This window comes from Thalassophryne amazonica, chromosome 4 (genome assembly GCF_902500255.1).
Source record: "Thalassophryne amazonica chromosome 4, fThaAma1.1, whole genome shotgun sequence".
Taxonomy (NCBI): Eukaryota; Metazoa; Chordata; class Actinopteri; order Batrachoidiformes; family Batrachoididae; genus Thalassophryne; species Thalassophryne amazonica.
The window spans coordinates 125,524,871-125,537,397 of NC_047106.1; the positions used below are offsets into that span (position 1 = coordinate 125,524,871).

At 38.1% G+C, this 12,527-nt stretch overlaps 2 protein-coding genes and 1 long non-coding RNA gene across 3 annotated transcripts in view; all 3 read left to right on the top strand.

The window, feature by feature from the left end:
* Positions 1–2,569, top strand: part of LOC117509026 — a 32,688-nt gene extending 30,119 nt beyond the window's left edge. The window contains exons 32-39 of the mRNA XM_034168842.1: positions 338–469; positions 588–630; positions 844–923; positions 1,015–1,143; positions 1,295–1,444; positions 1,551–1,599; positions 2,053–2,169; positions 2,543–2,569. Of these exons, the coding sequence (XP_034024733.1) occupies positions 338–469; positions 588–630; positions 844–923; positions 1,015–1,143; positions 1,295–1,444; positions 1,551–1,599; positions 2,053–2,169; positions 2,543–2,569 (727 nt within the window). The remainder of the gene's footprint in view (positions 1–337; positions 470–587; positions 631–843; positions 924–1,014; positions 1,144–1,294; positions 1,445–1,550; positions 1,600–2,052; positions 2,170–2,542) is intronic.
* An 895-nt stretch (positions 2,570–3,464) lies between these two features.
* Positions 3,465–6,944, top strand: LOC117509027 (serine/threonine-protein phosphatase 2A 56 kDa regulatory subunit gamma isoform-like). Its single transcript, XM_034168843.1, has 9 exons — positions 3,465–3,488; positions 3,743–3,853; positions 4,380–4,472; positions 5,393–5,523; positions 5,627–5,686; positions 5,813–5,921; positions 6,113–6,166; positions 6,523–6,693; positions 6,813–6,944. The coding sequence occupies exons 1-9, from the start codon at positions 3,465–3,467 to the stop codon at positions 6,942–6,944; spliced, it is 885 nt and encodes a 294-aa protein (XP_034024734.1).
* Positions 6,945–7,145: 201 nt separating this feature from the next.
* LOC117509290 lies at positions 7,146–11,284 on the top strand. The gene is made up of 5 exons (XR_004560365.1): positions 7,146–7,239; positions 7,363–7,435; positions 10,873–10,924; positions 11,117–11,163; positions 11,252–11,284. It is a non-coding gene; the product is annotated as an uncharacterized LOC117509290 (long non-coding RNA).
* The last annotated feature ends 1,243 nt before the right edge of the window (positions 11,285–12,527 follow it).

Consider the following 12,527-nt stretch of genomic DNA (forward strand, 5'->3'; position numbering starts at 1 on the left):
ACACACACACACACACACACACACACACACACACACACACACACACACACACACACACACACACACACACACACACACTTTCCCACTTATTAATGGAACTGAATCAGAATGAATAATTTTGTTTTGTTAAAAATTGCAGTCTGAACTGGAATTGACCCTGTTATTGTGTGTGTGTGTGTGTGTGTGTGTGTGTGTGTGTGTGTGTGTGTGTGTGTGTGTGTGTGTGTGTGTGTGTGTGTGTGTGTGTGTGTGTGTGTGTAACAGAAAGTAAATTGTCAGTCATTGAATGTGATCAAAGCTTGCTCCAGTTTCTCCTAACTCTTCTTTTAACTTGCAGTCTTTACACACTTGATGGACAACCTGTTAAATCTGTGACGGAGTTGAAGTTTGACGGCTGTTACGTTGCTGTTAGTAAGGGGAAGTTTAAACCTGTTCAGTACTTCAGCAAGAAATGTGACTGGAACAAATGGTAGGGCAGTAAATAAATACATTTTAAAAAAATGTAATAAATACATTCTATTTGTATTCACATTTGAATCTACTGTGAAATCATTTTTTAATTCCCATATTGATCTTCCTCCCCACAGTAAAGAGAAACAATTTGTTCAAGCAGTACGTCATAAAGAAGACGTGAGTTCACTTTCTTCTGTGCAGGTTGTTTAGTTACAAAGATTTTCTCCCATAAATTTCTTCTTTCACAGCTAAAAAGTGCATGTTTGCACAAGAAGAATGTCAGTTAACATTTAGCACATATGAAACTTTAAGTGCACGTTCAAAATGGATTATTCTTTATTTCCTGTTGTGGCTTATCATTTTTTTAAACAGCTTCTTAAATCTTTTCAGATTAAACCTGTTGTTCAGACCAAAACCGAGGCGACTGGTAAAAATGAGAGAAATCCAAAAATAGAGTATTTCACCATCGAGTAAGTCCAGACTTTCAGATGGATAATTACTTATCCTGAATGTGAATTTTGTGTGAGTATTTGTCTCACTCTCTGTTTCTTCACTCTGCAGTGTTTTCACCAATGGAGAGCCTCTAATTCCTTCAGTGCCTGTAAAAATTCCAAAGACGGCTCTGAAGTCAATGGACAACGTCTGCAGCGTGGTGGGATCCATGATGTGCTCTCATGCTGGAGTGAAGAGGTACAACACCAACACACTGTAAATCACGTGCACAGTGCACCAACTGTGAAAGTGTATCAAATCAAAATTAATCATTTATAAATACTTGCAATTTAGAGTCAGAATTGCAATCATCAAGTTTCTTCTTTCTTTCTTTTCTTTTTATTTTCAGGCTTTACACACTTGATGGACAGCTTGTGAAAGATCCACAAGACTTGAAGAACGATGGAAAATATGTTGCTGTTACCAGTGGAAGGTTTAAACCTGCCGACTACTTCCAGCCAGTCCGAGTGCCCCTGAAGAAAAAGTGCAAAAATAAATGGTTTGACAAAAATATATGATTAAAAAAATACATTTTATTTGTATTCACATGTGATTCAAATATAAAATAACCTTTTTTTAAACTTGCCATTTTGTTCTCTCTACAGTAAAGAAACTCCACCTGCTGTTCAGGCGACACGTCACAAAAAACAAGTGGTGAGTTCAGCTTCTAATGTACAGTTTATTAATTTTTTGAAACTTAAATATCTTTTATCACAGACAAAAAACCTGTCTGTTTGCACACAGATTCCTATTAATATTTCCTGAGGGGGTGGGGGTGCAGTTTGTTATGAAGCAGGAATTATTGTCTGCAGAAAGCATTGACTTATTAGTTCCACTTTTGACTGGTCCACTGGTTCAAGTGCATTGAGCCTCATTGACAGTTTGGACAGATCACACCACATCTGGGAAACTTTACTGACTTAAAAAAAGTTATTTATATTGCTGCTACCACAATTGTAACAATTTCTATTGTAAAACGGAGGCAGTGAAAACTGAAACAAGCTGAAAATTTACACAAAGATTTATTTTGGATTTAGTTATTTGCAAAAACCAATACAAAACTACTGAACAGTGGAAGATGAGAGATCGTGTTTACTTTTTCTGCAGGATGACAAGATCAAGGAGAAGAAGGATGACATTTGGATACATCCCCCAAGTTCCAAACTGTCCTCCCCCCATCAGTCAGATGTGGAGACGTCTTCACCTGCATTGTCTAACAAAGATGTAAGTGCACTCACTATGAGTTTCATGCTCTGTATTTTCTGTCACATAAGTTGCAACAGTTTGAGCTCAGACCAGAAAGAAACACTGCAAATATGCAGCACATACAGATACATGGACTGTTCATCATGTAGAAATAGTTTGAGTGAATGTAGCTGTACAGCTTCAAATATTACATATACATAAATACATGCAGAAAGAGAACACATGACTAAGAAGTGAGTTTTTCAGCAGAGATGCACAACAGCATGTATTCAGATTTGATACCATTTCTTCTGGTTAAGTTCTGATGCTCCTAATTTTACAACCAACACTGAAAAGTCAAAAAGAAGAATTAGGAAACGTGCACCTGATTGTTTTTTGTCTCTCTGTCTAGGTTGCTGAATCTGGTTGTCAAGAATAACCTGACATCCAAGAATCAGAGCAAAGAAAGAAGAACATTGTTAAACAGCAGAAGATCTGCCCACCAACACGTAAGTAGGGTTCTGCAGAAGAAACCTGCTAGATTTTGGATGCAGTGGTGACATCACGTGTAGTGCTGCATATGTGTGCACAGACATGATGGGTGTAATAGATGTCAGACTTGGTCCTAGTGTTCACTGGAAACACAAAGTCTCCAAGTCGCTGTTTAAACTTTCAAATGTCTTTGAAAGATTGCAGTTCTGTTCTTTAGGGTTTACAACCAACGTGACACCGAACACCATCAAAGAAGCTTTCAAGTGCTTTGTTCAAAATGTATCTAAAATCTTTGATTGGTATTCATTCATTCATTTTCTACGACTTATCCGGGTCCAGGTCATGGACCTCATAGGTCATGCTTAGCCATCTTTGAATTTGTCCAAGGTCTGTGTCCCAAGAATGCTCCCTGTGAACTGGACTTATGTTAAGCACAGACGGACAGATGGATGCACAGCCTTCGCAATACCCGATGGCCATATTTTGGCCTCGGGTAAAAATTAGTTCCATATTCCTTGATTATTTGGTCTTAACTACCATTCTTGAGTGTTAGCTGCCCCCTTCTTTCTCTTGTGACCTCTTTTTAAATGTGTCTCCTGTATTCTTCACCATTTTATTCATGTGACCTTTGATTTTTTTCTCCTCATCTCCTCCCCTTTTTCCATCTCACTGTTTCTCTTTCTGCCTCCTCAGATTCAGAGAAGGTCATCATTCAGATGCTGCAGCAATGCTATAAGGTTTATGACCCAGAAAGTAGCATCATATATAAGGAGAGGACACAGACGTTGCTGAGCCAAATTCAAGATTACATCATGGACAACGAATACGTCTTGTCAGAATGCATGTACCCAGAGATCGTGAACATGGTCAGTACAGCTGATGATTATAAATTTAGTGATTGGTTGATGGAGCCAAAGGCTGAACACTGCATTTGTGTGCAGCTATCATTCAAAATGGTTTTCATAAAGATTGCACCATCATCTGTAGTGACACACGCCCTCTGCTCCTCTGACTGAGGATCACCTCAAACTCATTTAGAAACCAAACGAGTTCTGTCTGATTGTTGTATATTTTTGTCAGTTGAATATTGAGAAATAATTTTGATCTTTTTTTTTCTCAGTGTTCTTCACACATGTTCAGGGCGTTGAATCGACCCTCCAATCCTCCTGCTGCAGCGTTTGCTTCAGATGATGAAAAACCCAAGCTGGATCCTGCATGGCCACACATTGAGGTTGATTACTCTGATACAAATTTTAATACTTTAAGTTTCTGCAATATATCCATAAATGTACTACTGAGCAAATGATATGATAAGAAGCTTAAAGTAGATCAAATTCAAATGAGGAGGACCTCAGACCTTCACTGGATTATGCTTTCAAAATTCAAATTTTTCAGTTTAGAATGTAAATATACACTGACTGGCCACTTCATAAGGTACACCTTCCCAGTATCGGGTTAGATTCATTTTTGTCTTCAGAACAGCTTAAATACTTTATGCCGTATGTTCAACAAATGTACTGTACAGGAGTGAAATGATACATTTGCTCCATGATTTGATACATATTGACATCACTGTTCTCACTAATTATGTTTGAACTTTAAAAATGTAAATTATTCTTAAGTATAAATTGTAATCCTTTATGTTATCTGTTTATTATTATTATGTTATATTATATAAACATCAGGCACTCTGACACTGGTGTTTTTCATTTAATTCCCAGAATTCATTATTTTGTCTTTATATGTTTCTCTTGCAGCTGATCTATGATTTTTTCAAGACGTTTTTAGAAGCTCCAAGCTTTCAGGCGGAGATTGCTAAGAAATACATTGGCAAGGAATTTGTCACACAGGTATGAACGGCATATTATCACATCTTTGTGTGTTATATTTGCATGAAAAACAAACAGCTCTTTGTCAACGAGAGCTAATGGAGTCACTAGTGTTTGATGATTCTGATACACTGGTAGCAAAATGAAGGCTTAAGTCTCCAGCATCCTGTCATAGTTTATGGTTGTGAGGCTTTGATGCTAATCTGTGACTTGAAGTGGTGACTGTACAACCCCTGGCAAAAATTATGGAATCACCGGCCTCGGAGGATGTTCATTCAGTTGTTTAATTTTGTAGAAAAAAAGCAGATCACAGACATGACACAAAACTAAAGTCATTTCAAATGGCAACTTTCTGGCTTTAAGAAACACTATAAGAAATCAGGAAAAAAAAATTGTGGCAGTCAGTAACAGTTACTTATTTAGACCAAGCAGAGGGAAAAAAATATGGACTCACTCAATTCTGAGGAATAAATTATGGAATCATCCTGTAAATTTTCATCCCCAAAACTAACACCTGCATCAAATCAGATCTGCTCGTTAGTCTGCATCTAAAAAGGAGTGATCACACCTTGGAGAGCTGTTGCACCAAGTGGACTGACATGAATCATGGCTCCAACACAATGAACATCCTCTGAGGCCGGTGATTCCATAATTTTTGCCAGGGGTGTCTTTGGAGGATCTTTGGCTTCTCAATGGAATGAAAGTCATGTTGAAGCATGCATCAGAGACAGTAACAGAAGAACTGCTTGAATGTTTGAAGAACAAAAGGAAAAGATCTGATTTACACTGAGTCATGTATTTATTGTACATTTATGAACATCAGTGCTTTGATTGCTGCTACTGCTGTGTATTTTATTCTTACAAGTTTGTTCCAAAGCAACAAAGAATGACTGGTTTTAATAACATGTTTCAACTAATCAGTAACTTTTCTTGCATTGCAGCTCTTACAACAGTTTGCCAGTGAAGATCCCAGAGAGAGGACGTGCCTCACGGTTGTGTTCTGTTCAGTCTATCTTGCGTTCGAAGACCTCCAAGAGTACATGTTTCATGGGATTTGTGACATTTTCTTTCGGTCAGTGCTGCAGTGCTCGTTTTTCAAACAGGCTGAAATGACGACATGAATGATTTGTCTTGTTGATCAATGCTAAAATGTTTCTATGTCTTTGTTTTCAAAGGTTTGTGCATGAGAATGGGCAGCCCACTGGTATTACTGATCTCCTGGAACTCATTCAAATGTATAGTGTTCTTTTCAGAAACAATTTTTTGTCTATTTTGTTGCTTACCAACCATTTATTCAAGCCTAACATGTTTTTTAAAAATCAGACACACTGATCTTTTTTTTTTCCTTCTATAATCCACAGTATCACCAAACAAATAACGCCTCCATTGTGTGAAGATGACAGGATTTTCTTCTGCTGGGTTTTAGTGCCCCTGCACAAACCAAAAACACTCTGGCTCTACCATCAACAGGTAATATATGCAGGAAATCCTTTTGAAAATGACTGTCATTTGAATGTAAAGAGAATTGTATAACATTTAAAAATACATTTACACATTAATTTTTTTTAATTAATGTAGAAAAAAACCTTATGTCATGTCTGTCCCTTCACATCTCCGCTGCTTTAAATGGTCTGACACTCAGTGTTTTATGTATTTTGCAGCTCGTTGAGTGTATCGTCCAGTTTTTGGAGAAGGATGCAACTCTAACTAAGCCGGTATGTCAAATAATTTACACCAGATTATATTATATTTTTAAAGGGCATATCTCACTCCAGTTAACACTATGTTTTATAAACAAGTTATATACCAGATTGTGAATAATAATAATCATAATATATGCATACATACATACATACACACATCTTCAACTGCTTATCCGGGATCGAGTCACGGGGAATAATAATAATAATAAATCCTTTAATTTATAAAGCACGTCACAATAAAAGACAAATCTCAAAGTGCTGCACACACATTCAGAGAATGGTGATACCACATGTTGCTTCTGTTTTCTACACAATGAAAAAAGATGCTCATGAATTAATATGGCTGTGTAACTTTTCCATCCCAACAGCTGGTGCTCTATCTGTTGAAGCACTGGCCGAAGACGTGCACATGTAAAGAGCTGCTGTTCATCAAAGAGCTGGCAAAAATTCTAGAGTGCATCTGTGTCTCTGACTTCAAGTTGGTTCAGGAGCTTCTCTTCAAGCAGCTGGCCCGATGCCTCTCCGGCTCAAATCATGTGGTAACTGATGACAGATCATCAACTTTGCCTTTGGAAAACATAACTGTTCCCTATCAGGGAGCTCTTTCAGTTTTAGTGTCAGTGTGTGTTGTCTTGACTGAGACATCTGTTCTTTTTAGGTGGCAAAGGCAGCGCTGCAGTTCTGCACAAAGGAGCATATCATCAGTTTTATCTGTGTCAATGCAGAGGAGATCCTGCCCATTGTGCTGCCTGCCCTGTACCAGTGTTCAAACAGCCAGCTATATGAGTAAGATACTGGACTGAAGCTGTGCAAATATCCTGACACATTTAATTTTCTCATATTTACTCAAATAATTTTACTGATTTTTTAATGGATTCAAACAGTTCTACTCTATGGATTTCTTTACTCCTGTTTGATGCTGAGGTCAACTGACACTCACCTGTCTTTGTTATGGACTGAGTTTTATTTGTGTGGGTTCACAGGTCTGTCAAGCACATCCTGACTGATTATCTGCCACAGCTGCTCATGATGAATCCTGAGCTGTTTGCACACTGCATAGAGCAGATCCTGACTACAAGACGGAAGTATGTGTTCAATATCTGTAATTACATCATGCAATTTAGTTAAGTTTTAGGCAGCAGCTCAGTTTTTGTTGCGGTGGTGCAGAACAAAACAGTGACGTCACATTTGACACCTTTTTTTAACAGAGAGCAGCTGAGGTCCAAAGCAAGTGAAAAGATGTGGATGAAGATCGAGGCACTCGCTAAGTCCAAAACACAGGTGAGCAGTGTGTAAAATGACATAAATACATCTGAATGTAATATCATGTGTGCTGTGTGCATGTTTTTAACCGTGTATTCATAATGTTGCTTCTATGTTGATTTCAGAAGACCACACAAGGATGAAGACCATCCCCGAGGCTGTGATTCATCACATCCAGCACACAGAGCACAAAATAAATTAAATTTTGCACACCAAATTATTGTTTATTATTATTTTGAAGATGTGTGTTCTCCAATCATTCTGCCCCAGAAAAAGAACAATTCAAATAAATTCCTGACGGCCCAATATTATCATGACATTCATGCATGTTCCTCAAATTCGGGTCCTTTACCAGAGGCCTGGGAGTTTGAGGGTTTGGTGCAGTATCTTAGCTGTTTCTACAACTGCACTCTTCTGGACAGACACCTCTGATGTTGTACTTGAAATCTGTTGGAGCCACTCTTCCATTTTGGGGGTTACAGCTGCGAGTGTTCCTACGAGGTCTGTCCATAAAGTATCGTACCTTTTTATTTTTTTCAAAAACTATATGGATTTCATTCATATGTTTTTATGTCAGACATGCTTGAACCCTCGTGCGCATGCGTGAGTTTTTCCACTCCTGTCGGTGGCGTCATTCGCCTGTGAGCACGCCTTGTGGAAGGAGTGGTCCCGCCCCCTCGTCGGATTTTCATTGTCTGGAAATGGCGGAATGAAAAGGACTTTTTTTCCATCAGAATTTTTTCAGAAGCTGTTAGAGACTGGCACCTGGAAACCATTCGAAAAATTTATCTGGCTTTCGGTGAAAATTTTACGGCACACAGAGACACACACACCGACAGCACCTTCTGTAAACTCCGCATTTTAAACAGCTTTGAAGAAGATGGTCACTGTTTTAATCGCCCGTTTTATCCAAATGCAGGATGGATCGCTCCTCAGTCTCCATGTTATTGTCCTGCCTTAAGACGAGAGCGAAACAGTGAGCGAGGCTGCAGCACAATGACGTCAGATTCTGAGTCGTTTTATGCTTTGTGAATAAAATAAATAATTCGCTGTAATCTCAAATATGAAAAATAATCGCGAATATGAAAAATTATCTGAGAGAGGTCTTCTCCTCAAAGTTTGCCTTCACGCCCACCACCACTCTAGTTTCCTACCTCCCAAAGAAAAACAAGAATGTATTCTTCTGAGCACACAGCACACAGACGGTGACATTAGCGATCGTGAGAACAGGAAGCCAATCATCCTAGACTACAACCACAACAAAGGAGGTGTGGACAACCTAGATAAGGTGATTGGAACATACAGCTGCAGAAGAATGACTGCCCGCTGGCCCCTGGTCATCTTCCACAACATCATTGATGTTTCCTCCTACAATGCCTTTGTGATTTGGAGAGAGATCAACCCGACCTGGATGTCTCATAAGCAGAACAAGAGGAGGGTGTTCCTGGAGCAGCTAGGAAAGGCACTTGTAACTCCACTCATTGAAAGAAGGAAGCATGTCCCCCGCACAGAAGCCTCAGCAGCAGTTGTGAAAGCTATTCAGAGTGCAGCTCCTGATCAACCTGAGGATCCAGCTACCACAGCCACTTCCCCAGCTAGGGCAAGTAAGAGGAAGAGATGTCAGTTCTGACCTCAAAAGGAAGACTGTAAAACACATACTGTGTGCTGCAGGTGTAAGAAATATATCTGCAAAGGCTGTGCACTTGCATACTGCCCTACATGTGCTAATTAGTTGAATGGGTTATGTTATTTTTCATATTTTTGTATTGTACATTGTCTTAAATTGTTCACTGGAGAAAAAAAAAAAGAAACAGAGTCATTGGGAATAAAAATGCATTCAAAACTCCTTTTTGCACATTTTTTTCCTTTTCTTAAGCTATAGAAATTCAAGTGAAGAGGGAAAACTCAGGTATTCACACATTTTGTGGTGAATGACAATATGCAAGATGAAATTTGGTGTTTAAAATTCAATTAAGCTGCTTATATTGGGGGTTTAGTGAAGACGGGTCATTTTGAACCGGAGGACACAGGGTGTATACAGAAAATGAGGACAACAGGAGGGTTAAGTGCAGCCTGATCAGAGAGTCTCAGTGCAGTTTTCAATGTTAATGACAGCACGCCTTTTTTGTTTGGACTCAGAAGTTGAAAATCACATGATGTGTTACATCACACTTAATAATCGGCTAGACAATCAATCAAACCATGGTTCTGTTTTGTCTCTAGTTTGCTTCTAACAGCCAGCTGATAGCTCTCACTGCTTGGACCAATGAGATTTATACACCAAGCTGACCTGAAATCAGCCACTGAACATTAAATTGACTTTATTGACAAGTCTGACCCCTTTGAAAAGTGACCAAATGTCATATGTCATACCGTTCATTCCCGATATTCTTCAATAAAGCTATCAAAGATAAAAGCATATGCAACATATACTTTTATCTTTGATATCTGTATTGTTGTTAGGCAAAATATGCTTTTATCTTTGATGTCTTATTGAAATTGTTCCTTGAGTACCTTAATCTTTATCTTCCTTTTAATGTTATGTCAGCTTTGCTGTTTCGGCTGTAAGGTTGTTGTTCCATTTGATGGTCTTTGTTGTTCACGTGTGCATTTGTTGTCAGTGTGACCTCAGAGGAGCAGCTGTGTTAAATAGAACAGAGCCTTTATTGTCATACAAATATACATAGAACCAAATTTGTCCTCTGTATAACTCATCCTAATTAAAGATAGACACAATCTAACCACTAGGAGCAGCTTGCTTTTAATTAAACAGTCGGATTCCTCTGGTCCGAGCCAGTTAGGTCCAGCACCCAGGGAAAACTTTTGCTCTACAAAATCAAATATGTCACACAGAATCCCCCAAAACTCATCAACAAACAAAACAATTATTGTGTACAGAAATGGAGATGCTTATCTTCCAGGAGTAAATATCACTTTTAATAAGCGTCAGGTGCCCACATTTGAAAGTCTTTTGGACATCTTGACGTCTAAACTCAAGGCTCCCTTTGGAGCTGTCCGAAAACTGTACACAGTTAATGGAGCCAAGGTTTGTGGACTGGATGAAGTGCAACATGGAGAGACTTATGTTGCAGCTGGATACCAGCCTTTTAAGAAGTTAGAGTAAGTATCATGCACAGAAACACCAATCTCTGTCTGTCTCACTGCTTTTTCAGCTCATTGACATTTACAAAAGGAAATGCACTGTTTGGAAAATGATTCACAGAAATGTCAAGACTTTTTTCTTCCCATTTTCTGGTATAAAAAGCTAACTCTTAAAGTCCTCTCAGTTTCTGTGAGCACATAAAAAAATAAGAAACAACAACAGGTTGTTCAGTGAGTTTGTTCAACTTTTTTTTAATCTAAAAAATAATAATCTTTGACCTAATTAAAGGGATTTTATTACACTGTAATCTGCATTTCTCCCCTCAATCATATGATTTGTTTTATCTTTCCAGCTACGGTGCAAAACCAAAGAACTCACAGCCACAGAAAAAGAAAGAAGAAAAGGTCAGAAAATATTCTGTTTATTCCACAAAACTGAACAAGCACATTTACATTAATAGTAATTTAAAAATCCAAGTTGCTAAAAGACTCAGCATAATTGTGTAATTATAATAATTCACCTCTTACAATGTTCCATGTTTGTTTTTTTAATGACTGCTGCATATTACATTTTTATCACCTTTTTTAAACTTTCAGGTTAAACCGACTGAGGACCCAACTGTCCATAAGAAGAAGAAGACTGTGTAAGTCCAGACCTTCATGTGGACAATTATTGAACCTGAATATGAACATTGTCTGAATGATTATATCTGTTTTTATCTGATGATGTAGTGTGTTTGCTGACAGAGTGACACGGGTTCCTCCGATCCAAACACGAAAGAACATCAGGAATGAACGGTATGACATAAAACAAACAATATCAAGAAAATGCATTTATTGTGTTCCTACGTCGTTCTCATGTAAGAGACATTTTTTAAACCTGGTGATGTGTTTACTGCCTACAGTAAAGACCAGCCACCTGCTGTTGCAAAAGAACATCGTGCACAGAAAGTGGTGAGTTCACTTCCATACTTCTTGCAGCTTCATGCATGTTACATATTTTCCTGCATAAATTCCCACATTATATTTGTCAAACAGATGCCATCATTACAGTTAATTATTTTCATCACAAAGGTTTTACTTCCACTGATGTATATATTTAATCAGCTGACATGGCATTTTACAGCCTTGTTCACAGACCTCAAGTTCCTGTTATTTTAAAATATATCAACACTTATAGTGTGGCAATTTTTACTTGCTGCTTTTGCATATTAATTTTTTTTTTCTTTTACCATTTAAAAAAAAATCAGATAAAGCCAGTGATTCAGCTCAAGGATAATCAAAAATTGAGGCCTTTCTCCATAAAGTAAGTATAGATTTTTAGATGGATAATTATTTGTCCAGAATTTTAATGTTCTGTGACTAATGATCTCTTTTTCTTCATTTGATAGAGTTTTTACCAATGGAGAGCCTCTAATTCCTCAATTAATGTCAAGATTCCCAAATATGCACTGAAGTCAATGGAAAGCGTTTTAGCCATTGTTGCAGACGTCATGTCCCTTCGTACTGGAGTGAAGAGGTGCAAACACACACACACACACACACACACACACACACACACACACACACACACACACACACACACACACACACACTTTCCCACTTATTAATGGAACTGAATCAGAATGAATAATTTTGTTTTGTTAATAATTGCAGTCTGAACTGGAATTGACCCTGTTATTGTGTGTGTGTGTGTGTGTGTGTGTGTGTGTGTGTGTGTGTGTGTGTGTGTGTGTGTGTGTGTGTGTGTGTGTGTGTGTGTGTTCTGTTTATGTCCTTATATTTTGTTTGTTCTTCCACTTTAAAGTTATATGTTGGTTCATGGTTTTGTGTTTACTCCACCTCTTCAGTTATTCTCTCCTGTTGGTTCTTTTTGTGGTTACTTATTACTTATAAATCCATATTTCATCTGGTGCCATTTTACTTGTCATGTTATTTTAATATGCAGGGCAAACTATCGCAGCCTTTGCTCCCAGGATTTTGTTTCTTTTAATGTCCCTGCAGTGCG

Bases quoted from the DNA above. Each gene is read 5' to 3' on its own strand.
- LOC117509027 (XM_034168843.1), top strand. From the start codon at position 3,465: ATGTACCCAGAGATCGTGAACATG. The intron at 3,489-3,742 runs GTCAGTACAGCT...TTTTTTTCTCAG, and splicing joins ACCCAGAGATCGTGAACATG to TGTTCTTCACACATGTTCAG. The intron at 6,694-6,812 runs GTAACTGATGAC...TGTTCTTTTTAG, and splicing joins TCTCCGGCTCAAATCATGTG to GTGGCAAAGGCAGCGCTGCA.